The sequence below is a fragment of the Physeter macrocephalus genome, chromosome 15 (genome assembly GCF_002837175.3).
Source record: "Physeter macrocephalus isolate SW-GA chromosome 15, ASM283717v5, whole genome shotgun sequence".
Classification (NCBI taxonomy): Eukaryota; Metazoa; Chordata; class Mammalia; order Artiodactyla; family Physeteridae; genus Physeter; species Physeter macrocephalus.
This window is the reverse complement of record NC_041228.1, coordinates 61274001-61300415: the sequence shown is the minus strand read 5'-3', so window position 1 is coordinate 61300415 and position 26415 is coordinate 61274001. Positions and strand designations below refer to the sequence as shown.

Here is a 26415-nt window from a genome sequence, read left to right as displayed (position 1 = left end):
GGCAAGCTTCCCAGCATCTCACCGTGGTTGTCTAACAATTACTTATCGAATGCCTACAAGATACTAGCAACTGTACTGGTTCTGCCCTTGGAACATTTACAAACATGCAAGGGACACCGACTCATAGATTGATAACTAAAGAGAATGCGTTTCAGGCCATATTAGGGCTATGCCCAGGCTTCTACTGGAATATATCATACATCCCTGTCATTTCAAATTACAAATTTGTTTTTCCTCAACATAAAGTTAGCTTTATTGTCTGGCTAAGGAAACTTGAAATTATTAAGTGCTTATGTTAAGTGTTAACTAACGGTCTTGACTTACCCAATTTAAAACAGTAAAGTAATTCTCATTTTTTTAGAACATGGGGCATGAGATTTCAGCCACTTAAATGGGAGAAATGATGCTATAATGACAGTTCAAAATCAGAGGTATTCTCTTTTCTATTTTTAATCCTCTTAATGACATCATTTATTGTCTCCTGGAAATCTATTTAGGAAATCATGTTAGTCCACTAAGCACTTCAGATAAGGTGATTTCATGAAGCATTCCAACATTATCACAATGAATTGCTTTCGTACACCATAAAAGAAAAAGAAGTAAGCAGAATATGGCCTGCTGAAGGAGTTTACAGTTTTACAGCTCCTCCCACTGCAGCACATAAGTCACTCAGTTACAGTTAACTTTGGATTATCCCTCACAGATTGAAAGCCCAACAGCCATCACACACTCTGGGCCTGTGGTGCCACTTGTATGTGTGTATCTAAATCAATGATGAGGGTATCGGAACCGATACTGGACATGGAGATGGCAAATTACAGTGAAGTTTTGGACCCAACTTACACAACTTTGGAGTTTGAAACTATGCAGATTCTGTATAATTCAAATGGTGAGTTCTCATCTGCTTGTAGATAAAAAAGAAAAGTAAGTATAATGAGAGCAGGAAAACTGAGCTTCCCGGGTGGTGGGTCCGTGTGTTTTATTGCTGGAGAATTCAGGGCTTGTTTTTTAAGGCCACAAATCTGAGGCTTTTGTGCTTCATCACAAAATTTAACTTAATAATGCTATGGCTATCTTATGTTTGAGATAGAAAAAGCTTAGCTATGCATAATAAAGTAACCTCGGAATTCTGTCATGGGCCAGTTAGATAGAAAGAGTAGTTTCAGCAGTTATTTTATTTACTGTAAATCACAGTTATGAGTAATATTGGCAGGTTGGCTGTAAAGTATATTTTCTATGCAACATTTAAAATGACATGGAAAATTATCCTTAGAACACTGGAGAGTTTTACTGGTCACCTTCTCCTTTCATTATTCCAGTTCTCAACTGCTGCTGATGAGAAACTATTTAACATTACTATCAAGGTTTTGCATTGAACACAAATATGAAAAGAAATAAGGGTTTATATTATAACTGCACTTGACAAGCTAATGTTTAGCCTCACAAAGCTCTTGGTATTTATCTACTGTAACATTTTAACTTTAAATAAGACATGACTTGTTTAGGGCTCATGTCTTTATAGAATACAGTTTACTACTGACTTTGAATTTAGATATTTTTTCGTGTAAAAATTTTGTCCAAGATCAGTTATAATTTTTAGAACTCCTAAAATCTGCTAATTATGTATGCTTTGGAAAATTGTGTGTGTGTGTGTGTGTGTGTGTGTGTGTGTGTGTGTGTGTGTTTAGCTCAGGACTGAGAATATATCTTGTACTCAGGATGTCTTAACGTTCTACTTTGCTGTACAATTTCAGTGACTGCTATAGCTGTAATATTTACAATAAACAACAATAACTTATTAGTGGGAAGATTTCTAAAAATTTTCAAAGATGAATTCTGAAATTGTAGCACAAAGGAGTTAAAATCAACTGACAGTGCATCTATTAGGAAGTCACTATTTTTAATCCTTATGTTTAGACTTGACTAAGGTATTTAATAAAGTACCTCAATAGACTCATTAATTTTTTAAAGGCTATAGATTACTAAATAGTAGGGCTAGATTTACCATAAATATTTACTAAAACAACTGACTTATATGGCTATTTCCAAAGTGTTGTCTTACTTGTTTTCTTGTAATACTATGTAAATTCTTGTTAATAATATGTAAGTATGACATTAAACTGGAAGCAAGAGTTGAATATTATTTTTGTTTCCATATAATCTTCCAGAACACAGTCAATTCTTAACACTTCTGCCATATTTCTAATATTTATTTTGTTTATGTTATCAAAAGAAAAATTACTAACATTTAAATTCTAAAATGTCACATGATTACTCTTAAGCATATCCTCACTGAAGATTTTTGTAACTTTATGAAGTTATATATGACAATATTTGTCAACTCAGAAGTATTAGTAAGTAGAATACATATATTGTCACAGAATGTAATTGGGACATAACAGTCTTTGATTTTTATCCTTTTTATATTGGAAATATAATAATGAATTGTTATTATATTTACATTATTATATAATTTATTATCAATTAAAGTGTATAATATATTCTTATTTATTTAATATCTTTTGAGTACATAGATATTTGTAAAGATGTAGTAAACAATATTAACTAATTTAAGAAATATTTAAGTAAAAATATCTATGTGGATTTTTTGAAGCGTCTTTCTTCAAAACAATTAGTTCTCACTTTATGTAAGGTGTAGTTCTAAGAGCTGGAAGGCAGAGGGGTGACTAATACAGATAAATCCTCTGACATCATGAAGTTTTTGTTCTATGGGGAAAGATGGGTAATAAATGAACAGACCGAAGCATAATATAATTTTAGAAAATGAAGTGGTTAGTTTAAAATATAAGCAGGGTACTAGGTTCTACTTGAAGGGCAAATGAGAGATGACTCTTTTAGATGTGTATTTACAGAATGTTTCACAGAAAATGTGAGATTTGAGCAGAAACTGGGTAGCCAGCTCATAGAAATTCTTGAGGAAGAGCTTCCCTTCCAGGCAGAAGGGATAGCAAGTGTAAAGGCTCTGAGATGGGAACAGACTCCAAGGAGAAAAAAAAAAGAGGCAACATTACTGGAGACAAGTGAACTGGATGAAAAGTAGTGCCAGATAATGGGATCAGAGAGGTGGGAGGGGAAGCTTTTCACTCTGGGCTCTATAGGCCATGGGAATATGTGTAGGCTTTATTTTGTATCTAAGGGTTGGATGCAGAAGGCTAATGTGATGTGAATTTCTTATGCCAAGAGCACATTGCGAGCTTTCTGATAATAAACAGTAGGGGAACCAGGGTGGAAGTATTCGAGAAATTAGGTAGGAAGCTATTGCAATAATCCAGGGAAAAGATTATGTTCGATTGGATAAGGGTGGCCATGGTAAAAGCCTGAAAAGGTGTGGATTCGATATGTATTTTAAATATGACTCGTGGATTGGATATGAGCAACGAAGGTGAGAATTCAGTAAAGACTCCCAGATTATTGGCCTTAGGTACAATTGACTGACTAGGGAAGACTGAAGGAAGAACAAGTTCTAGGAGAAAAAAACACAAACCAGAGTTCTATTTTCGATACATTAATTTGAAATTCTTATTAAACTCCAAAGTGAAGTTGTTCAGTAGATACTTGGGCATTTCAGACTGATACCCGTGGGAGACATCGGTCCTAGAAATAAAATGTGGGGATTTTTCATCATACAGATGATATTTAATGTCATGGGACTGGATGAGCTTCCCCAGGGAAAGGGTATAGTTGAAGGACTGAGCCCTACGGTGTACCAAATTTTAATCCTCCAAAATACGAGTGGGGAGTTTGGAATGGAGACTGGCAGAAATAGCCAGTGGATGAAAGGAGGGCACTGGTGTGGAGCTTCCAAGAAGCTGAGGAAGGGACTATTTCACTCCCGTGAATAATTAGTAGGCCAATTTATGTAAGAAATACTCAGTGCTAACTTTCACTCTACCTCTTTCTCTTTCTTTAACAGATAGTTCTGTCCCAGAGACAACAAGTATGAATACCACAGATAACGGTGTCAACTGTCTATGTGCTATATGTGGGGACAGAGCAACAGGAAAGCACTATGGCGCCTCCAGCTGTGATGGGTGCAAGGGCTTCTTCAGACGCAGCATCCGCAAGAGTCACGTTTATTCCTGCAGGTACTTGAAATGCTCCTTCCCAGAAGGTGATCTTTAGAGGTGTTTCAAAATGCCATGCAAGAAGTATGGGAATAAAATTCAGAGCTTTCAAATTTCTGTAACTCTAAGAACAAAATTCATAAGCGACATGAAAAGTGAGGATGTGTGGGTGTGTATACACATGCAGTCACACGGGTGGTTCTTTTTTATGAAACATCTTAGACTTATAAAATGTATATTAAAAAATCCCCATGCTTACCACCCAGTTTAGACCAATATAATTGAAGCCTCCAGTGGACACCTCCCCTATCACTTTCTCCCTCCCCTCTCTCCCAGAGGTAAATACCATCTGAAATTTGGTGTTTGTCTTTTCCTTGTGTTTCTTTATTGTTTCACCACATGTTTGTATACCAATAGACATACGTAAATCTGTATTTAAACGGCTTCACAATGTGTGCACGTTTCTGCATATTGCTTATCTTTTTAGCATCATCACGTCCTGAGTCTTGGAACAAAATTATAAAAAGGCAGATGAGGGCTTTCCTGGTGGCGCAGTGGTTGCGCGTCCGCCTGCCGATGCAGGGGACACGGGTTCGTGCCCCGGTCCGGGAGGATCCCACATGCCGCGGAGCGGCTGGGCCCGTGAGCCATGGCCGCTGCGCCTGCGCGTCCGGAGCCTGTGCTCCGCAACGGGAGAGGCCACGACAGTGAGAGGCCCGCGTACCGCAAAAAAAAGAAAAAAAAAAAAAAAAAAAAGGCAGATGATTTTGGTAGCTTGTTGATGTTACTGAATAAAATGACATTTTCAGCTCTAAAATTTTAGATGTATTTCTCGTGCCACAATTTTGTAATTGAATTTAATGTTTGTCTAAAATGTATTTATACTTTATGTATCACACGTTTCTAATAGGCTTTTTTAAAAAAAAGTCAACATCATAGCACGATTTAGGGTTAGATATTTCCCTTTGAGTGTTCAGAATGACATTTCTTGAATACAGATTATATCGGTGTTAAATATGAGTTATTAAAAAATGACTGACTTTAACAGAAAAATGTCTACGTGTGCTCTGTCTCTGAAAGTCATGTGTAGGATTGTTAAGGTGTTTTAGAAACAAGTTGGATATTTGGGAAGAAGTTAACTCTCTTACAATATGATGCCATTTGACTTCTAGGGATGTGGGGAAAGTTAATATATAACTCCCAAATATCTAACTAGTGTTCTCTAGTAATTTTTTTAGGAGAGCTTAAAGTAGGTATAAAAATGTAAATCATCCACTTTAAAACCGTCTTGGTAAACAAAAAAGAGTATGTCCTTGCTTTTATATACAGCCAGACTGGAGAGGTGTAAAGTAATCAAGTGAATTTCCTTCATCAAAAGTATTTTCTCTATGATTACATCAAATATTGAGTGCTTCTAAAAGATTAATAACTAAAATACATACAAAATAACATGTAAACAATATTTTTTACAATTTTTAAGTTATGTGTTCTGTTGAAGGTGAAATATATATATGTATATATGTATATGAAAAATGGCTCGGCAGGCGGACTCTCAACCACTGCGCCACCAGGGAAGCCCTGCAACTTTTTTTTTATTTAATTTTTTACTTTATGTTGGACCATAGTTGATTTACAATGTTGTGTTAGTTTCAGGTGTACAGAAAAGTGAATCAGTTATACATATACCTATTCTTTTTCAGATTCTTTTCCCATATAGGTTATTACAGAATATTGAGTTGAGCACCCCAACAAGAACTTTTAAGAGTCAGAGAATGTCAGCACACAGAGCTTTCAAGATTTCCACCCTTCCTGTATGAGAAAAGTGGGAAAGAAATGTTCCCATAACAAATTTTGGAAATTTAAAAACTATTCCAACAACATGTATGGCTTTACTTCTGCCACCTTCCCATCGTGAATACTGCTGCCAACTTAGCTTTCTTTACATATATTGGTATTAAGAAAATGCCATGATTTTCCATTTGGAAAATACTTTATTGATGTAAGTTTAGGGGCAAAAAGGTTTTTTAAGCTCAGGTTTTGCTGATCTCATAGTCTTTTAAGTATGCTCAGTTAACAATCTGTGACGGCAGGTTTTCCCTATTTTACAATTGTGGGTTAACTTGGAAAGTTAAATAACATTTCCAAGTTCTATAGACAGTGAATGTTGACCTGGGAATCAAGCTCAGGTCTAATTCCAGAGCCTGTACTTTTTTTTTTTTTTAGTATGCAATTCATTTTTTTATTATATTCACAGAGTTGTACAATCATCACTATGTTCAATTTAGAATATTTCACCATCCTATAAAGAAACCTCTTAGTACCCTTTAGTAGTCACTCCTCATTGCCCCCAACTCCCTCCCCACCAATATGAGGTAACTACTAATCTACTTTCTGTCTCTATAGATTTGCCTCTTCTGCACATTTGATATAAACGAAATTACACAATATGAGACCTTTTGTGTCTGACTTCTTTCACTTAGAATAGTGTTTTCAAGGTTCATCCATGTTGTAGCATGTATCAGCGCTTCATTCTTATTTATTGCCAGGTGTAATATTCCACTGTGTGGGTACACCACATTTTGTTCATCTGTTCATCAGCTGATGGGCCTTTGGGATGTCCCCACTTTTTGGCTATTATGAATAATGCTGCTATGGACATTTGTGTATAAGTGTTTGTGTGAATATACGTTTTCATTTCTCTTGGGTGTATATCTAGGAGTGGAATTGCCGGGTCATTTGGTAACTCTTGTTTAACTTTTTGAAAAACTGCCAAACTGTTTTCCTAAGCAGCTACATCATTTTGTATTATAACTAACAATGTGTGAGAGGTCCAATTTTTCCACAACCTCATCATTCGCTATTGTCTGTTTTTTCTGATTATAGACACTGTAGTGGGTGTGAAGTGGTACCTAATTTTTCAGAGACTCTACTCCTTATACTTTATTCAATTGCCTCTTGATATGTAATTTGGAATTTAGAGTAAACGCCAACTGGATATGATGTAAAATTAATAGAAAAATTTTTAAATAGAGAAAAGCGTGAAAGTTCAGAGGAGTGAAGTTCCCCGTCACACTGAAATCATTTAGCAGTAAGCATTAGAATTTGTATGCCAGAATTTTTAAACTAGGTTTGGCTTTCATGGCTCAAGATAGAAATGATCATGGATACTGGCCAACAGTGAGATATCATTCAGTTTTGTTTTATTAGAAAGACTGCATGAGAGGTGAGGCTTGTATTTTCATGTCAATCATGAGATTAGAAAAGTCATAGTTAATTATTCTTATACATTCTTTCTGTTGATCTAAATTTGGCTATACTTTTTAAAGTCTGTCTGTTTGCTTTTTTTCGAGAACAGTTTTCTGCAAACTAATATATTTTTTTGGCATTGTAGGTTCAGTCGGCAATGTGTTGTTGACAAAGACAAAAGGAATCAATGTAGATACTGTCGATTAAGAAAGTGCTTTAGAGCAGGAATGAAAAAAGAAGGTAATAATATGTAACATAATGATTATTAACATTATTGATGAAAAGTGTTATACACACATGTTCTCATTTAATCATAATAACCTTTACATGAATTCTGATTATCCTCAGTGAAGAATCTGTGGTTCCTCGAGTTTAAGAATTTACTCAAGGACACTGATACCCACTGGTGAGTGGTAGAGCCAGTCTTTACCTGCTGACCGATTTGACATGTTCTATCCACTACTGCGTAATCCCTGGCAAGAAAAATATTCCAATGTCTTGTTCAAAAGCTAAATGGCAGGGCTTCCCTGGTGGCGCAGTGGTTGAGAATCCGCCTGCCGATGCAGGGGACACGGGTTCGTGCCCCGGTCCGGGAGGATCCCACATGCCGCGGAGCGGCTGGGCCCACGAGCCATGGCCACTGAGCCTGCGCGTCCGGAGCCTGTGCTCCGCAACGGGAAAGGCCACAGCAGTGAGAGGCCCACATACCGAAAAAAAAGCTAAATGGCAAACTATATTAATAGGATGCAATTATAAATGGATTTTTTACTCTCAATAACGATTGAATATCTTTATTCATTTCATAAACATTAACTGAACATTGACTTGAACATTGACTTTTCATGCATTCATTTATTTATTTAACAAATTTATTGAGCACTGCTGCTCTCCAAACACTGTTGTGGGTGCTGATGTTTCAGTAGTGAACATACTGAACAAAATAATCCCCCCTGTCAGGGAGCTTATATTCTATTCAAAGACAGAGACAATGGACTAGATGCTCTATTTTAATGTGCACTAATTTCATTTTGAACATATTAAATAATCTAATTATATTATCCTACGTTCTAACTATGGTTAATTTAGCAAAACAAATGTGTTTAGCACATTTAAGTGTTTGGCAGGGAATAGCTGCTATACAATTATCTGTTTATCATTTTGCCACATGCTTATCCCTATCACCATCGCATACAAAGCGATATTTTTCAGAACTGTTTCATATTATTATTAAAAAATTGAATCAGATATGTGAAAAATATCAAACCTATCTTAAACATAGTTTTTTTCTTTGTCACTGAGTATTTTCAAGAGACAAAAATTCCATTCATTTCATTCAGTTGCTAGTCTCAGAAAAGAAGGCAAAATAAAGTTCACAAAGTTAAAGGAAAAACACTTTCATTTCAACATGACTTATTTCTAGTGGTCTATTTGGTAGTTTATGGGATTAATTACATGCTTTGTCAATTATCATCATTCATTTCTACTTGAACCTCTGCTTCACTCCTACCAATGTAAAAGCAATCCACAATTCTACAATTCCGTTAAGAGTTTTACAATCTGCTAGATAAAATTATTTTCAAAAACAGTGAAAGTATATCTTATACTGTTCATAGAATAATGTATTAATTTTTCCTAAATAGATTAGAAGTAACTTTTAGCTTTCAAAGTAGATATATTTTTCTTATTTACACTAATAGCATAATATTAAGGTTAGTTAGATGGAAACGTATATAAATATGGTTTTATGTCAAAAAAGGTAGCTGCAAGATAATTACAAATGTTCACAATATCTTTTAGCATTTTTCTAAAGATCGATCATGTAAACGAAATTCATAAAAGCATAACTTACATTTTAATTTTTTTACCTCCATGTATACATTTCCAAATGAGTAAGTTTAGGTTGAAAGTCAATGACAATATTTGCTAAAAAAAAAAAAAAAAAAAAAAGAAAGGAGAGAGAGGAAGTAAGCTACCAGTAAATATGATTTAAAAATAAAATATTAATGATTCACTCTAACTAAAGATTACTCACTCTTAAAGGCAAGAAGTTTAATATTTTCTCTTTCAAATTAGTGGAGTTGATAGTTAATAGTAAGTTTGGTTAGATAGTAGATTTTGGCATAGAAATTGGTGAATTTCTTTAATAAAAGAATAATTACAGAAAAAAATTCTGATAGTTTAATGTCTTATCTTTCCAGCAGAATTGGATAGAGCATTAGTGTAAATAATTTAGGGAGTACAGATTTTGTTTCCATTCTTTTTGGTTAAGAGAAGATAATTTTACCTTTTAAGGTTTGAAATCCAACTTTGACATCTGACTTCTATTATTCTATGTATTACAAGAATACAAATTTGTACTAACCCTCTCCCTCTTCCTTATTTTTAAAAATTTAGTTTTCAATAAAAAATTTGGGGATACACATTATTCTTTTTTTTTTCCCTTCTGAAACAGAGATCTCTTTCTTAGAAGACTTTCATATAAATACTTAATATTTCTTCATTGTTCCAAAATGCTGATATTCCAATCTCAATGTTCTCAAGAGAGACCCCTACGTGCTGCAATTTTTACCTTATTAATGTTTGTAAACTGTCCTGAGGACATTGTTTCATAAGAGATCATAGGACTGCGATCAGAAAATCACCTTAACTAAAATAAATTTACTTTCCATTTTTGCTAGTGTTTTAGAAGAAAAAGAAAAATGGGAGTTTCAAAATGTATGACTCATATATTCTGACAGTGAATACACTCTTATCTTTAACCTGGTCAATCTCACAGGTTGTACTCTTCCTCTAGTTATCTTATGGTTTTATTAACTTTGAGAGAATGGAAAACCAACCTCGTAAAAATACAGCATGGCTGAACTAACTGGCTGACCCAACACTTTGTAATATGCGTGCCATCATGAAGTCCCCAAAGGCAATATTTTATGAACTCTAGTGACAAGCCTGGCTCTTTCTACTTTAAAAATGGTACAGAATGAAACATACCTTCAGTCATACTTCTCTCCCTTCCTCAAGCACCCCCCTCCAAGGTCTTTTAGAGGCATCCCATTTCTCATTTTATAGTAATGTTGTTTTTTACTTCAAACTGTATATTCTGGCATATATTGAAGAAAACTGACCAGTAAATACTGTGATTTTCTCCCCTAGCTGTGCAAAACGAACGTGATAGAATAAGCACCAGAAGAAGCACATTTGATGGCAGCAACATCCCCTCCATTAACACACTGGCACAAGCAGAAGTTCGGTCTCGCCAGGTACTGCTGCATTACTGCTGCACCAGCATCCAGCCCTGTTTAATAGAATCAGATGTTTATTTAGGCATAATACTAAAATGATTTAAGTTCCTTCAAATGTGCTCATTACTATAATAAATTACACCTATGCAAATTGAAGAATTTTACTTTGAAAATATTAGTTGGACTGTTGAGTCAATTTTGACTTTTCTTAGGCAAGTTCCTACTTTTTAAATGGAAAAATGAAATGCATTTCAGTCTGAGTGTTAAAAGTTTGTTTGCAAGGTTGATTTAACTTACTTAATGCATAGCACAAGGCCCTGGGGGCAGTATCTTGTTTTATTGATTGAATCTGGAAATCAATTATCACAGCTTTGGGGGTGTTTAGTTGAGGCCTCTCATTAGAGCTTCCTTCCTTGAAGATGACTTATAGATTCAAGAACTCACCTTAACATCTGCTTTGGAAACAGGTATTTAAGAGAAGAACCAGAATTTAGAAAACACAGGAGAAACTTTATTATTTGAAATTTCTAGAATGAGGATATCAATACTAAAGTTAAAAATATAAGTGATTAGTTATATAAATAAAAGTAAATCACTTAAGAATCAAATAAAGAAACCTTGTGAAGAAAGTTTATTCTACCATTGCCCATATTAGAAATGTTAATGGTGTTTTTCTAGTATAAAGCAAACAGTGGGGCTTCCCTGGTGGCGCGGTGGTTGGGAGTCCGCCTGCCGATGCAGGGGACGCGGGTTCGTGCCCCGGTCCGGGAGGATCCTATGTGCCGCGGAGCGGCTGGGCCCGTGGGTCATGGCCGCTGGGCCTGTGCTCCACAGCGGGAGAGGCCGCGGCGGTGGGAGGCCCGCGTACCAAAAAAAAAAAAAAAAGCAAACTGAAATAGCTATTAATCAGGTTCTATAATCAGTCAATGCAACTACTTTCATTTTTGATAACACAAGGGTAAATGATGAAGTTAACATCACCATTATCATCATTACTTGAAGATTACTTGATGGTCCTATAAAGTATTTCGAGAATGGCCTGAAAGGAGCTGTGAGGAAATAGACATACACTGCAGAAAGACACGTACACACACACACACACATGTTCAGAAATTAAGTTTAGAAGAACTTTTAGAAAGTGATTTTTTTCAGCAGAAAGGCATTTGAACACTACTTATACCTTAGATAGTTCAAAATTATATATCATTTAAAAAATTTATAATTATACATTAAGATTTTCAACTTGCTGAGTCAAAGGTTGGTTTCTTAACTTTATTTGGGTGGGCTTCCATTAAATGCAGCGACATAAATAGTCTGACTTCTCATCTAAATCTTTTCTCCTCAGTTGGTAAGCTTTATCCAATGGAAACTTTCCTTCATAAATTACAACAAATTAAAGATGGACTTTCTTAATGCAACTATCATCTTCAATGAAAAATAAAATCATACAACATAGTTCATGTGGATACTCCGTAGCTCTTTGTATAGTCATTTTGAATTATGAAACTTCCTGAAGGTTGTGGTAACTTATTTTACAGGTTTGGCCAGAAAATAAGATAGTACTCCCAGACCATGGTGCTAGGCAGTGAATGTTCTCAATTTAACTTGAATTGATAGGTATTTGATTTCTCAATTTTAAAATGTTTCATATATTTCAATATACTGTGACAATGATAGTACCCACGTCAATGGTGCTTACTTATTGCAGTTGTAGAAAAAGAGAAATAGTGGTCTTGTGTTAGGTTCAGTGATGAATTAATATAATGTTCTTCTTAATTCGAGATCTCACTCTCAAGCCCTGGTGTGAGCACTGACATAAATATTAAGAAAATTGCCAGTATTGGTGATGTCTGTGAATCCATGAAACAGCAGCTCTTAGTCTTGGTGGAATGGGCTAAATATATTCCTGCCTTTTGTGAGTTACCACTGGATGATCAGGTATAATTTAGAGATTATGAATGTTTTAACAAAATGTTTTCGGAACTTTGCTAAGTTTTTCAGTTCTTTTAATTATATTTGTAGTAGATTTACTATATTTGACAAAGGTTAAATTATCTTATGAGAGCAAGATTGGTTTTCTTGTTCATTCTCCTTGAAGTTAAACAGTCTATTGAGAGACAGACTGTTTAAATTCTATTTTAGGGGTCTTACAAATTTATTGATTGGGTGAGGGTTGATCAAGCCTATGTTCTTCCCTCCTGAGGTTTAAAAAGCTTAAGTAAGGGAGAAAGACAGGTAGTAGATAACTGCCATTGTGAGATAAAGTATTGGAAGAATAAATGTCTGGAAGGCAAATGGTACCCCATTGTGTCTTGGTGTTTACTAAAGGTGCATATAAAATTCTTCAGAAATACCAAGCCACTTCTAGACAGAAACCACACAGGTTGTGTTGGTGTCTTTGTAGGCACTTTTATGCACTTAACATATAAAATTGTGCCTTTCATGTTGTCAGTTTTATTCTAGCATTTACTGTATGAAAAGTATAAATCTGGTAAAAATAAAAAAGTCTGAGAATTGTGTTCTGAAATCCACTGAAAATAGAATTCAGATGTAGTGATCTTTTCCTAATATAGACATTTTCATACTTTGTCATATGTATATTAAGATATTTTAGTTAATAGTTAAAAGTTCACTTTCCAATATGTTTAAAGAAGTAGCTAGGATATTTGTCTCTACCTTTCACAGTTTATGAACTCTAATTTTCCCCAGACTTTCTGCAAGGTTATGCACATTTTAGTTTGTCTGATAAATTAACCTGTAAGCAACCTTCAAGTTTATCCGTTTTATATTTATTATTGCATTATTTATTGTAAATGTAAACCTATTGGAAAGTACTGCCATTTAATCAGTGTTAACAGGTCTATAAACCTTGACTATTCGAGAGGGAGGGGGAAACTGCTAGTTACCCATAAAAATGACCAGCATTAGGGGCACTGATGAGACTTAATCTGACTTTTTCTTTGAACCTGTAGAATTGTAACAGAACTTGGTGGCTAAAATACAACTTGGACGTTAGAAAAATTAGCTGATCTCATTTCTCAAGTGACCTTACACTTCAGATTATCAACATACTGTATTCACATCAGTAAAAAAAAAAAGTTTATCAATAAAATATAATGTTTTAATTACTAGCATCAAATATATAAGTTCTCAAAAATTGAGATATTTGATATTTTGAATTATCTCACGGAGCTTAACTCACCAGCAGTCTAACATTTTGATGTCTTTAAGTAAATAAAATATTTAGGTTCTTTAAAATGAACCAAGGGAAAAGGAATGCTGAACATCTTTGTAAAAAGTTTTTACTTGTATAGTCTTGAAATATTTTTAAAGCGTTCTTACCTGAAATCAATCTCCTTTTTATATTCAGTTTCTAATAAAGCAATCCACTTTCTTAACAAAAAAAAAAGTAGTTAAGAAGTTTAATGTTCTAATTAGTCTATAAAGATTAGATTATTAGTTTCAGATTCATTTTTAACTCTTCTAAGTAGTATATAATATTCTGTAGATGTAAATAATTTGAAAATTTCCAGTTCCCCCAGGTTAAATAAAGCATGATATATCATATAACCAGTGTCTATTTTTATACCCTCTGACCAATGCTCTTTATCATTGATAAACAAAAACAAAGAAACAATCAAAGGGAAAAGTACATGATTGTTTAAAAATCAAAGAAGGGCAAAATATTTATATAACCAGAAAATAAGTGATCACAGAACGTTAGCAGTTATATTTCTAGGAGAGCATTTCACCTGGCTACAAAAAGAAAATACTGTGAAATCTGAAATCATTCTTTAAATGTTCTGTAAGTCCCTTCCCGGTATGAGTCATGGTTGTGGACATATCGTAAAGATAGCTTGGCTCAGAAGGTTATTTCAGAGTGAATAATGCTAAATTGCTAAAACTTACTTGTCTCACCCCAAGCCATATAAGTAGGGTTTATGTTATTTATCAGTTTTATATTTTTATTACCACTCTTTTTTTAAAAAAAGTTGCTGACATGTATGAAGGCAATGATTTAAAAATTGGGAAATTGAAATCCTGTAACTTGTCAATAATAGTTTTCATTTACTAACTGACACTTTAATATTAACAGTATAACATTAATAGCCATGGATTGGTGAATGTCTATTATATTATGGATAAGGCACTCGGGTTGTAAATGCATTATATATTACATTATTTTATTTAATACTCTCGGGAGCTCTGTGGCATAAGTTTTATAATCTCTTTAAAAACTTAACAGTTTTTAAAACTGAACCATATATCAGTTAAATTCACTCAGTGTATTCATCAAACAAATATTTCTTAGGATTACTGTTGAGTTTTAGGAGCTGTGAGTATCCGGCAGTAAAAATACAGATTACATCACTATTCTCATAAAATTTGCATTCTATTTGGGAGAGGCAGACAATAAAAATGTACGGATAATGAGTAAGTTGATTCTAGGTGGGGAAGAGTTCTATAAAATGAAATGGGATGAGTTGTTGGAGAATGTCTGGGGGTGGAGTGGTAACAGATCCTTTAAATTGGGGAGTAGAGAAGATTTTTCTTGAGACCTGAGTGGCAAGGGGCTAAGCGTGTCAAGATCTGAGGAGAAAGCATTCTGGGTACAGGAACAGCAAGTTCAAAGGCTCTGAGGCAGGCAGGCATAGTGTGCCTGGAGAAAAGCGAGCAAAGGATGTTGTAAGATGAAACCAGAGACATGGGCAGGGGGGCAAAGCATTGAGCCATGACCTCAACGTGAGGCCATGGTTGAGGTTTTGGGGTTTTATTCTAAGGACAGTAAGAGTTTTTAGCAGAGGAGTGATATTAAGTGATTACTATTATTACAAGATATCATCCTAGAAGCTCTGGCAAGAAGGACTTAGGATGGAGGAACCAGAAAGGAAGCAGGAATACCTAGTAGCTCTTTGGAGTGTATTTTGGTGGGCCAGGCGAAGAATGACCACGGCTTGGACAGGGGCCGTAGCAATGGAGAAGCAGCACTAGAATTTGCTGTACAATTAGAGAGAGATCCAAATAGACCCTTGTTTTTGGTGTGAAAAAGCATTTTGGATGATGGTGCCATTTACTAAGGAGATGAAGATGTTGGAGATGGAACTCCTTTGAGAGCTTAGTGCAGAGTTAAAGGTTCAATCTAGAAAGTGTCAGAACCCAGATCCCCCATACTCATTTCGCTATATCACCAATCTTTGTTTTGCTTTTGTTTATGCAGTTTATTATGTATAAGAGATCTTGTTTTACATATATTTTCTCCTTTAGTCCTCATGACTACACTTTCAGATTTTTATCACTATCTCCATTTGATAGATGAAAACAAATAAGTCCCAAACATACAGGTCAACCAACCCAAGGTTAAACAGGAGTAAGTGGCCAAGCCAGAATTTGAACTCTGGTTTGTCTGACTCTATGCCCAAACATCATTCGCTCCCAAACACTAAACTGTTCTGCTTTTCTTTTTCTCTTTTCTTTTTTTTTTGCTGCCATTGTATTGACTTGTTAGTTTTAGAAATGTTGAAAAGTAAAACTCTGTTGACATGCTAAAAATAGAAAAATGGAAGCCTTAATCCTGGCAAGAATCTATGAATATTGTAGTTGTTGAAACAAAAAAAGTCCCAGTCTTAAAGAATACTAAGTTAATCAGGCTCATATAATCTTTTAATCATTATATTTTATAATTAATTGTTAAACTTGGAATTTTTCATTAAGGTGGCACTGTTGAGAGCTCACGCAGGGGAACATTTACTGCTTGGAGCTACAAAGAGATCCATGGTGTATAAAGATATTTTGCTTTTGGGTAAGTTTTTTGTTTTTAATTTGAGAAAAAATTATGCATGCTTCATACTTACATGGGGCCTATTCTGTATGTACCAGGCATTCATAGACACTGCCAAATGGTTCTGTCACTTCACAAATTGGACTTAGTTGGTCAGGTCCTCACTCAAGCCCCGTTTTTCCTTGCCGTTAATTCAGGGACGTTCAGAGTGGATGTTCAGGGTGCGTTAAGGTTTAAAAATAAAAGATGTCACTCAATAAACATAATATTAAGGTACGCTTAAATCTTATCAGGACAAAGAGTTAGTGATTTGTGTCACCATCTTATGGGGTCCCAGTGTTGTTTCACGCACTCTCAGTGTCTACCTAATAATTACAGTATATATTATTTTATACTCTTCTAAGGAACATGTTTATCTCCTATGATCTCATTGCCCATGATATGCTACAGAACCCCAAAGTTAAAAAAAATTTTTTGTGACAATGTCTGAAAAATTCTGAGAGTTAAAGAGCAGTGCTATAACACGCAAAAGTAGGATGGCAGGTGGGATAAGACACGAAGGAGAAGCGTGTCTTCATTAAGGAAGTACCCTGATCCCCTACTTAACTTATAAAGTTAGGTTTCCTGTTGGGATATTTGGGATCCCTCTAATATTTATAAGCTCTACCTCCCTCTGGCTGTGTGAAATGATGATTAAATTGTCTTCTTCCATTTTTGTGATAGATATTTTGTCCCAAATATAAATAAATTGAACACAATATCACAATAGCTAATATTTACTGAGGACTTACTATGTACGATGCATTGCTTTAAGTGCTTCACATGTTTATATATACACTCTCTCATTTAATCTTCACAATAACCCTGAAGGGATATGTACTGTTATTTTCAGCCTGTTTCGTAGGTGAAGAAATGAAGGCCAAGAAAATTTACCTAAGGTCACAAAGCAAGTAAGGGATAGAGCCAGGATTCTAAACCACATGATATGACTGCTTTTAAATTCTGTTAAACTTTGTCTTGCATTTTTAGTTCCCCTACGATACTGTTCTCATTATAAATCTGAATACAATATACATAGAAATCGAAACAATTTTACTACATAGTTCTAAATTGTTTTACCCTAAGTAATTAGGTACTTGAACTTTTCATAAGAAGAGCAGGGCTACATTTTTTGAATAATTTTGCACGTTATTATTTATACTGAAGATTGTCTTTGCCTGCAGTGAAAGAAGTCAGAATATTCTGTTTTTTGTTATTATTTGTGTGGTATGCGGGCCTCTCACTGCTGTGGCCTCTCCCGTTGCGGAGCACAGGCTCCGGACGCGCAGGCTTAGCGGCCATGGCTCACGGGCCCAGCCGCTCCGCGGCATGTGGGATCTTCCCGGACCTGGGCACGAACCCGTGTCCCCTGCATCGGCAGGGGAACTCTCAAGCACTGAGCCACCAGGGAAGCCCTATTCTGCTTTTTATAAAACCAGAAAATAAAAATTTAGCAGCTATTTTAGGGGCTAAACTAAGCTTCCAATTTTCTAATGTTTTAGAAGCTGTAATAGTATCGTATTATAGCCCGAGACTTTCTAAGGTAGAATGCCTTTAGGGATTAGGTGGTCCAGTTCTCTGTCCAATTTCTGAACTCCTTTGAATGTAGCCCCGTAAAGTGATCATCCCGTCTCTACTTAAACAAGTCCAGGAAGAGAGAATGTACTATTTAATGAGGCAACTCATGAGAATATACATGCTAATTTTCAAAAATCAGCCTCGTCTACTTAGGCTTATTAAAATTGTGTCTCAGTAGTTGTTACATGTATATACACCTAGACCACTAAAGGAATGCCATTGTTAGTTCACTGTAAGCAAGAGAGATTCTTTAGGTTTTGTAATATGCTCATTAATGAGTAAAACACTAATGGATAACTGATATAGTGGAAAGCTAATCATTATATCTTGTTTCTCCCTTGTCAATAATTAGCTTGTTATGAGTCTGTACTTCAGTATTATCACAAGTGACCGAGGCTGTTAAAATGCATGTGATCATATTATCAATGTTATTGATCCTGTAAGTGTTCTAAAGTTTTTCTAACATAACTAACAATGCTCTTGAAAGAGGAAGTACTATTCCTGTTTCTTCAAGGGAAGACCATTTAAAATATTGGTTTGTAAAAAATTAAACAAAATCTGACAATTTTGTGGGTGTGAGGAGCGTGATTATTTTATTATTTTATTTTATTTTTTTACCTAGGAAACAATTACGTTGTTCACCGCAACAGCTGTGAAGTTGAGATTAGCCGTGTGGCCAACCGGGTTCTAGACGAGCTGGTCCGACCATTTCAAGAAATTCAGATTGATGACAATGAATATGCTTGTTTGAAGGCAATTGTATTTTTTGATCCAGGTTTGTCTCCAAAGTTCCATTAAAAATAATTGCAGTGAAAATTAAACTATTTTTTTGTTTGTTTGTTTTGCGGTACGCGGGCCTCTCACTGTTGTGGCCTCGCCCGCTGCGGAGCGCAGGCTCCGGACACGCAGGCTCAGCGGCCATGGCTCACGGGCCCAGCCACTCCGCGGGCCTCTCACTGCTGTGGCCCCTCCCGTTGCGGAGCGCAGGCTCCGGACACGCAGTCTCAGCGGCCATGGCTCACGGGCCCAGCCGCTCCGCGGCATGTGGGATCCTCCCGGACCGGGGCACGAACCCGTGTCCCCTGCATCGGCAGGCGGACTCTCAACCACTGTGCCACCAGGAAAGCCCGAAACTACTTTTTAAATATTAGAATATTTTCTGTTACACTCTAGTAAGGTTAAGTATTTAGATTGCCCTTTTTATTCCTTTATTAGACGCAAAAGGGCTAAGTGACCCAGTAAAGATTAAGAACATGCGGTTCCAAGTGCAGCTGAGTTTGGAGGACTACATCAACGACCGGCAGTACGACTCCCGGGGCAGGTTTGGGGAGCTGCTTCTGCTGCTGCCTACGCTGCAGAGCATCACTTGGCAAATGATTGAGCAAATACAATTCGTTAAACTTTTTGGGATGGTTAAAATCGACAACTTACTTCAGGAGATGTTACTGGGTGGTGAGTAGATTTAAGAATTTCTCTTTTATTTGTTAACATCATACTACAGTACTTTAGAGCAACTTGACCTGTTTACCTTTTGTCCATGATGTAATGAACTCAGTATTTTATATTTAGAAAGTCTGCAAAACCCATTGGATGGGAACAGAAATACTTGAACACATTCAAACCTCCCCTCCATTTGTACTCACCTCCACCATCTTTACTCTACCCCGTCCCTCTTTCCTCAATTTTCAGATCCTCCCAAATATGGTAAATAGAACTATATCTCCTATTGTTAGTACTTCTTGGAGTATATTATATTTTTCTATGCCTTGACTCCTCTAAAAGCTCAAGGATATCAGAATTGCAACATAACCAAAAATATATATATAGTAAATACTTTAAAAATAAACATTGTGCCCCTGAAGTAATTAACTGACACAACACAATGAAAAGGGAAAAACAAGATTTCATTGCTGCAGTAGATGTCAGGAATAACTTCAGAAATCATTTATTTTGTATTCTGATCTAGATTAAATTTCCTTATAAAATCACTTTATTTTAGTTTAGTTTAATTTTAGTTTTCTAGTGCTTAATGTGTTTCTAATGATATCTTTCTGAAATAAAGGTTGTTTATGCTAGTAAGGTGATCCCAAATACTGTAAACTTAAGGTAAGTGATTCTTGGAATTGCCTTAACAACAGGCAGCAAACCTAATGATTCCAGGAAACTGCACAGAAGGTCCATTATTAATATACAACATAATATGACACAACATTAATCTAACCAATGTACAGTGAAAGCTGACATTGTCTTTAACATGGCAGTGGCTCTATTAATTTATTTTTGAATTTCCAAAAAGCACTTTGCAAAAACAGCAGTATTCAAGCTGTCAATCAAAACAATTGTTCCAAGGTAAACTTAAATATCACTAACGCAAGCATCTTTTTATCTTCTGTAGGTGCTTCCAGTGAGGCTAACCATCTCCATCATCCAATGCACCCACATTTATCTCAAGATCCATTAACTGGACAAACTATACTTTTGGGTCCAATGTCAACACTGGTTCATACAGACCAGATCTGTAAGTATCTGGGCTACTTTTGAAACATAATATTTCTTAAAGTTAATTACCTGAGAAAAGGTGGAATTTGGGGAAAGAATCTATTTGTGCCCAGAAATTAGAAAAATTGGATATAATTTCTTCTCCAAGATTTAATTGTGGGAGATTGTGAAGCAAGTCACTTATTCTTCTTAGGTATGAGTTTTCTCCCTAAAAGGGAGATGTGAGTACTAAATCTTTCTTCTTCATAGGTTTAGGAGCACCAAAGAACATACAGGATGTCCTAGCTTTGCCTGGTAGTACAGGACCATAAAAATGACTCTACAAGGTGGAACCATTCAAAGGAATCTTAATAATCAACAGGAAAATTATGATTGCTTGTGACCTTTAAATATATTTGTCAAAACATCAAGAACTCTTTTAGCTATAGGTTATAAATGTATAGGGAAACTAAAAAAAAAATAGTAGTTTTAATGCTTAGTGCACCATAATTTAAAATATTAACAACACTGAGAATTAATGTGTTTTATTCTTTTGTAAAAAAACATGAAGAGTAGTTTGAACACTCCTTGCCGTGTTCTCTTCTAATGACTTACAAGTGGAAGTGAGCATCTTTGATGGATTTTACTCTTTTGGAAGTTTGGGTCAGTTTCCAACATTTTATCCTTTGCATTTTTAATGTCCTAAAGTATCTCTGAGAATCCATTTGATGTGAAGTTTTTTGCCAGTTTCACTTCCTCTGGGACCTCTTCAACCTTTTCAGTGCAACTGGTTCTTCATTTCTGTTGACAAGCTTTCCTTCACTAAGTTCTTGGCTGAATTTTTAGGGACTCAAACAATGGTAGTGTCAACATTTCCATCGTCAGCTCTTTCTTCTATAACTCCATTTATGTTTGATTTGAATTTCACTTCCAACATTATCACTTTTTGTTTCTTTACTGCACATTCTCCCCTTTTGGCCAATTCTCTTTCAGTTGTTCATTTTTGCAAAATATCATGTGGATTTGTCACTGAGAGGGAGACGAGGAGGCAACACAACTACACAGTTTGTTGTCAGTGTATGAACTGAAGGAAGTATGTTCATTGAATAATCATGGACAGACTGAAGGATGTGATGTGATTGGTCACTGATCAAAATGCACATCTATTATTTTAGGTAATTATTTGTAGACTGAAGAGTTATCAGTGAAGTTTGTGAAGTTTGTAACACAGTGAAGTTTGTGAGTTTATGCAATACTCACAGTTTATTAGAGTTCGCATGCTAACTGAAATTTGAACCACGTTTTCGAAAGACTGGTGCTATTTAACTAAGCTGTGATAACTGACATTCGTGTATATCATAATTGTGCAAAGCGTGGGCTGCTTAGGCTTCCTTTAGTTCTTTGGAACTAAAATGACTCTATAAATACTAGGGGTTGCTAGTAGATAGTTAATCTGATATTATTGCAGATTTAACACAAATTTTATTTCTATATGTCACATTGGAGATTAAAAAAATCTCTATTTGACAAAAATATCTAGAATTAATTGCTTCTGAATTCATACTAATTAATTCCAGATTTACTTTTGATCTATTGCCTCTGAACACTAAACCAGCTACCTCACTGAGATGCCTTCAGTTATTGTGATATAATTATTATGGGTACCAGCATTGCCTACTGAATTTACAGTTGCCCTTAATAACTAGCTACAATGTTGTTTTACCCAAATGTTCAGTGCAATGCGACAACAATTAAGTGAGTACCATCTGACTGCTACCTAGTGGTAGGGAGAGTAGAAGCCACAGAAATACATGCTGTCACTGCTGTTCTTTAGATACACACACTGGTAGATCTATGTGTAAATAGTGTCTGAAACACAAAGTTCTTTGAGTGTATGACAGAGGCAGAAATGAAATTGTTAGGAAAAAAAATACAAATGATGTATACTATAGCACATTTAATCTGTGGGTCCCCATGTAGTTGAAAGACATTAATTTGGGAACATTCTCTTTTGTTTTTTCCTTGAAGTACGGTTAATTTACGATGGTATATTGGTTTCAGGTGTACAACATAGTGATTCAATATTTTTATAGATTATATTCCATTTAAGGTTATTGGTTATATTGGCTATATTCCCTGTGTTGTACATCACATCCTTGTATCTGATTTTATACCTAGTAGTTTGTGCCTCTCAATCCGCTTCTTGTGTCTTCCCCCTTCCCTCTCCCCAACTTCTCACAGGTAACCACTAGCTTGTTCTCTGTATCTATGAGTCTGTTTCTGCTTTGTTATATTTATTCATTTGTTTTATTGTTTAGTTTCCACATATACGTGAAAACATACAGTATTTATCTTTCTCTGTTTGACTTATTTCACTATGCATAATACCCTACAGGTCCATCCAAGTTGTTGCAAGTGGCAAAATTTCATTCTTTTTTATGGCTGAGTAATATTCATATATATATAAATGATATATATAAAATATATAATATTCAATATATATAAATATATCTATATATATTTTTTTCACATCTTCCTTGTCCATTTGTCTGTTAATGGACACTTAGGTGGCTTCCATATCTTGGCTATTGTAAATAAAGCTGCTATGAACATTGAGGTATATGTATCTTTTCAAATTAGCATTTCTGTTTTCTTCAGATATATACCCAGGAGTGGAATTGCTGGATACTATGGAAGTTCTGGTTTTAATTTTTTGAAGAACCTCCATACTGGGACCATTCTTGCAAAGCAGATGTTACCACTTTCATTTAATTAATAGTCCAGAGCAGAGAGAGGCAAGCCCAATACCATACCAAAGAGTCTATGAAGTTGTGTCTCTTAGAGATCAGTTATTCATAAACTTGGAAAATAAAACACATTAACAACACATTGAACATTGTAGGTATCAACTGACAAGAAAGTTTAACAATTCTGCTGGTGGTTAAATCCTTTACTTTTTAAATGCTAGCTTTGTAGTATTTTAAAAGCATTTTTGCTGACCCTAATCTTTTTAGAATCACATCATCACACTTTTTATTTTTATTTTCCCTCTCTCAACATAATATTTAAGAAATTCATTTGTAAAGGAAAACTTTGCTTTGCTTGTACTCATTTGGAACAGTTTATATTTTACACAAAGCAAAATATTAAACACAAGCATACACACATATTTAAGTTCATGCATATTTTCTTGGTCTTTTAGAGCAGACTACTTGAGTGTTAGATCCACCCTAAATATCCAGGAATAATTTTTAAAGCAAATTTGGTAATTCTTTTGTCAATTAAGTTATATCTAAAGACATTGTTTCTAAGTAACTGCTAATTCACACTTAATAATATAGAGTTAATATATTAAAGAAAACCCGGCAAAAAGGGACTGTTCTCATTTTGTATAGAATTTTTAAAAACTGTTTGGGAAAAAAATATCTATGCAGTTTGCAATGCCTCAGTCTGATCATTAAGCCTTTTCTATTTGTTCTGTTAAATATATGGAATAATAATGTGAGTACTAAAATATTTCAAGTTTTTAAAAATTATAGAATGGCTTCTAGATTATTTTGTAATATGGTTAAAATTTGCCAATAGAAAGAAATACTGTTATAGATAATGAAGTATTCAAGCTGTAACTTATTTTTTAAAATTACTCAGTGCTCTTTGCATTGATGGGGAAGGGACCGCCAAGTGTATTTGTAATAGAATAACTTTGAAGTGACAAAGCCAGTATTTTTTAGATGCTTTTAACTACAACATAGATTTCAAAGCACTTGAAAAGTTATCTTACCTTAATTTTTTTATGTCATCTAATGTTTGAATTAGTAAAATCTAAACTAAATATGTTTTATTTTATGTGCTTTTTTGATTGCAATTTTGATTTACAATATAAAATTTATATTGTAAGATTTGGAAAAAAACTAGCTTTCTGTTAATTCTTTTCATTTTAACTTTTTTTCTGCTGGGTTTATGAGAGAATCAGATGTTCATAAATGCTATGAAGAAAGGCAGAAGACCTTAAAGTGACTGTCAAGATTTTTAAGTATGATTTAGTTTAATGCTCATTGGGACAGTAAGATGGGAGTGCATCTCCAATAGTATGTCAATGACCTGATAATGTATTATAATCACTACTTTATATATGATCTTTTAAAAACATATCCAAAATAAAGTAATGCATATTGGTGTCATGCAGGACTTAATGGGATGGACCAAGGTGACTGCCACCATTACATACAATTCTCTGATTCTTTTTTTAGCAACTCCAGAAACCCCACTTCCTTCCCCACCTCAAGGCTCTGGACAAGAACCATACAAAATAGCTGCAAATCAAGCTTCCGTCATTTCACACCAGCCTCTCTCCAAACAGAAGCAATTGTGAGAATATGTTTACTTCTGAACGGCACTGCATAAATGTGAAAAGTTGTTGGTCTTGAAATATCTCAGGAAAGCACTTTGGCAAACTCTTAGCCATGGCTTCTTCATGGTGCTGTTATAAGATGGTATCCTGTTTTCTTGTTTATATGCTCATTTTGTTTGTTGTTGCTATTGTTTAAAACCTTTAGATGCAACCAATGTATCCCTGAGTTTCAGTATGTTTATATAGTATAAACTTGTACTATGCCTGAACCAGTTGAATCTTATGTACTACTTTCATTTGCTGTCTTATTATTAATTTAAATCTGTAAATAATTGCTTATGGTGATGTGATGCAGAACTAAGTGTTCTTTTTTGACTGCGAACAGTAGATCAGAAATCCCAGATTAATATTAAATGAACCAAGTTTTTAAATAAATTTTAAACTTGCAAATTCAAAAAATAAAGCAGTCAGTGTAGAATAGGGTATATTTCTTTGAAGAAAAATCACTTATGGATATACCGTGGCTAAGAAGCATCTTTTTGACCCACAGTTAAATATGCCTATATTAAGTTTAGAAAATTATAAATAGGCATTCCATAGATGACTGGGTATTCCTTGAGATCCGCCTATATTTGAAGATGTATGTTAAAATAAAACATGTTAGTTTTATCAGTTAGGATACAGGTTAAACTGTAAAAAAGAAACTCTTAAAAGAGTGGCTCAACCAAGACAGACATTTATTTCCCTCTCCTAAAACAATCTAGAAGCAGATATCCATTGACTAGAACTTAGCCCATGCCCACATCTTGTTCTCGGGGAGGCTGGGAGTGTTAGGTAGAAAGCCTTGTGCCAACAAAAACTGTACATCACTGGGCCTCTGCTATCGGGGAGACAAAGTAGCCATCTGTCACACACGCATTGCCTCATTTAATCCTCAGAGCAACCCTGTAAGAGAGGTATTATTATCTTTCTCTTGTAAAGGAAGAAACCTTTAGCTTAGAGGGTTTTAATAATGTAACCAAAGTTCATTAACCTAAAAGGTAGGAGAGCCATATTCAAGCCCAGTTCTGGTGGACTTGAAGGAGATTAAATCTTTGGTATAGAATGAAAATGTGAGCTTCTTACTGTGGTTTTTAAATATATGCAATTGAGTGATGATTGAATATTACCCATTGTGTTACCCGTTAACACATATTTACATGTAAATGAGTGTAAATTTGTTGCAACATGAATAAGAAACCACTTTTGTACTTTTAACGAATCTTCCTCCTAAAAACAAATCAAAAAAAAAAAACCCCAAAAAACCCCAAACTTTTGAACGGATTAAAGAAACTCAAATATATACCAGGTAGGTTATGATGAAAGCAAAGACAAATTGAAATCAGTGACTCAGCATATTTTCAAAAAATCCAGTGCACTGAGGAATGTAGTTCATTGGAGCCCAAAACTATTTGACTATTTGATATTATGTAAAGCTGGAGCTTATTTAAAACAATTGACAGGCTGCCTCAAGAAACAGTGATGCCTCCCTCTCTCTTTCTCATTCACACACACACACACACACACACACACACACACACACACACACACTTTATCTGCTGAAGCAGGGAAAAACTGGTT

At 35.0% G+C, this 26415-nt stretch overlaps 1 protein-coding gene across 1 annotated transcript; it reads left to right on the top strand.

The window, feature by feature from the left end:
* The first annotated feature begins 753 nt into the window (after positions 1-753).
* Positions 754-24816, top strand: HNF4G (hepatocyte nuclear factor 4 gamma). Its single transcript, XM_007120062.2, has 10 exons — positions 754-889; positions 3935-4106; positions 7477-7571; positions 10482-10588; positions 12353-12508; positions 16283-16370; positions 18589-18741; positions 19182-19418; positions 20362-20484; positions 24695-24816. The coding sequence occupies exons 1-10, from the start codon at positions 754-756 to the stop codon at positions 24814-24816; spliced, it is 1389 nt and encodes a 462-aa protein (XP_007120124.2).
* The last annotated feature ends 1599 nt before the right edge of the window (positions 24817-26415 follow it).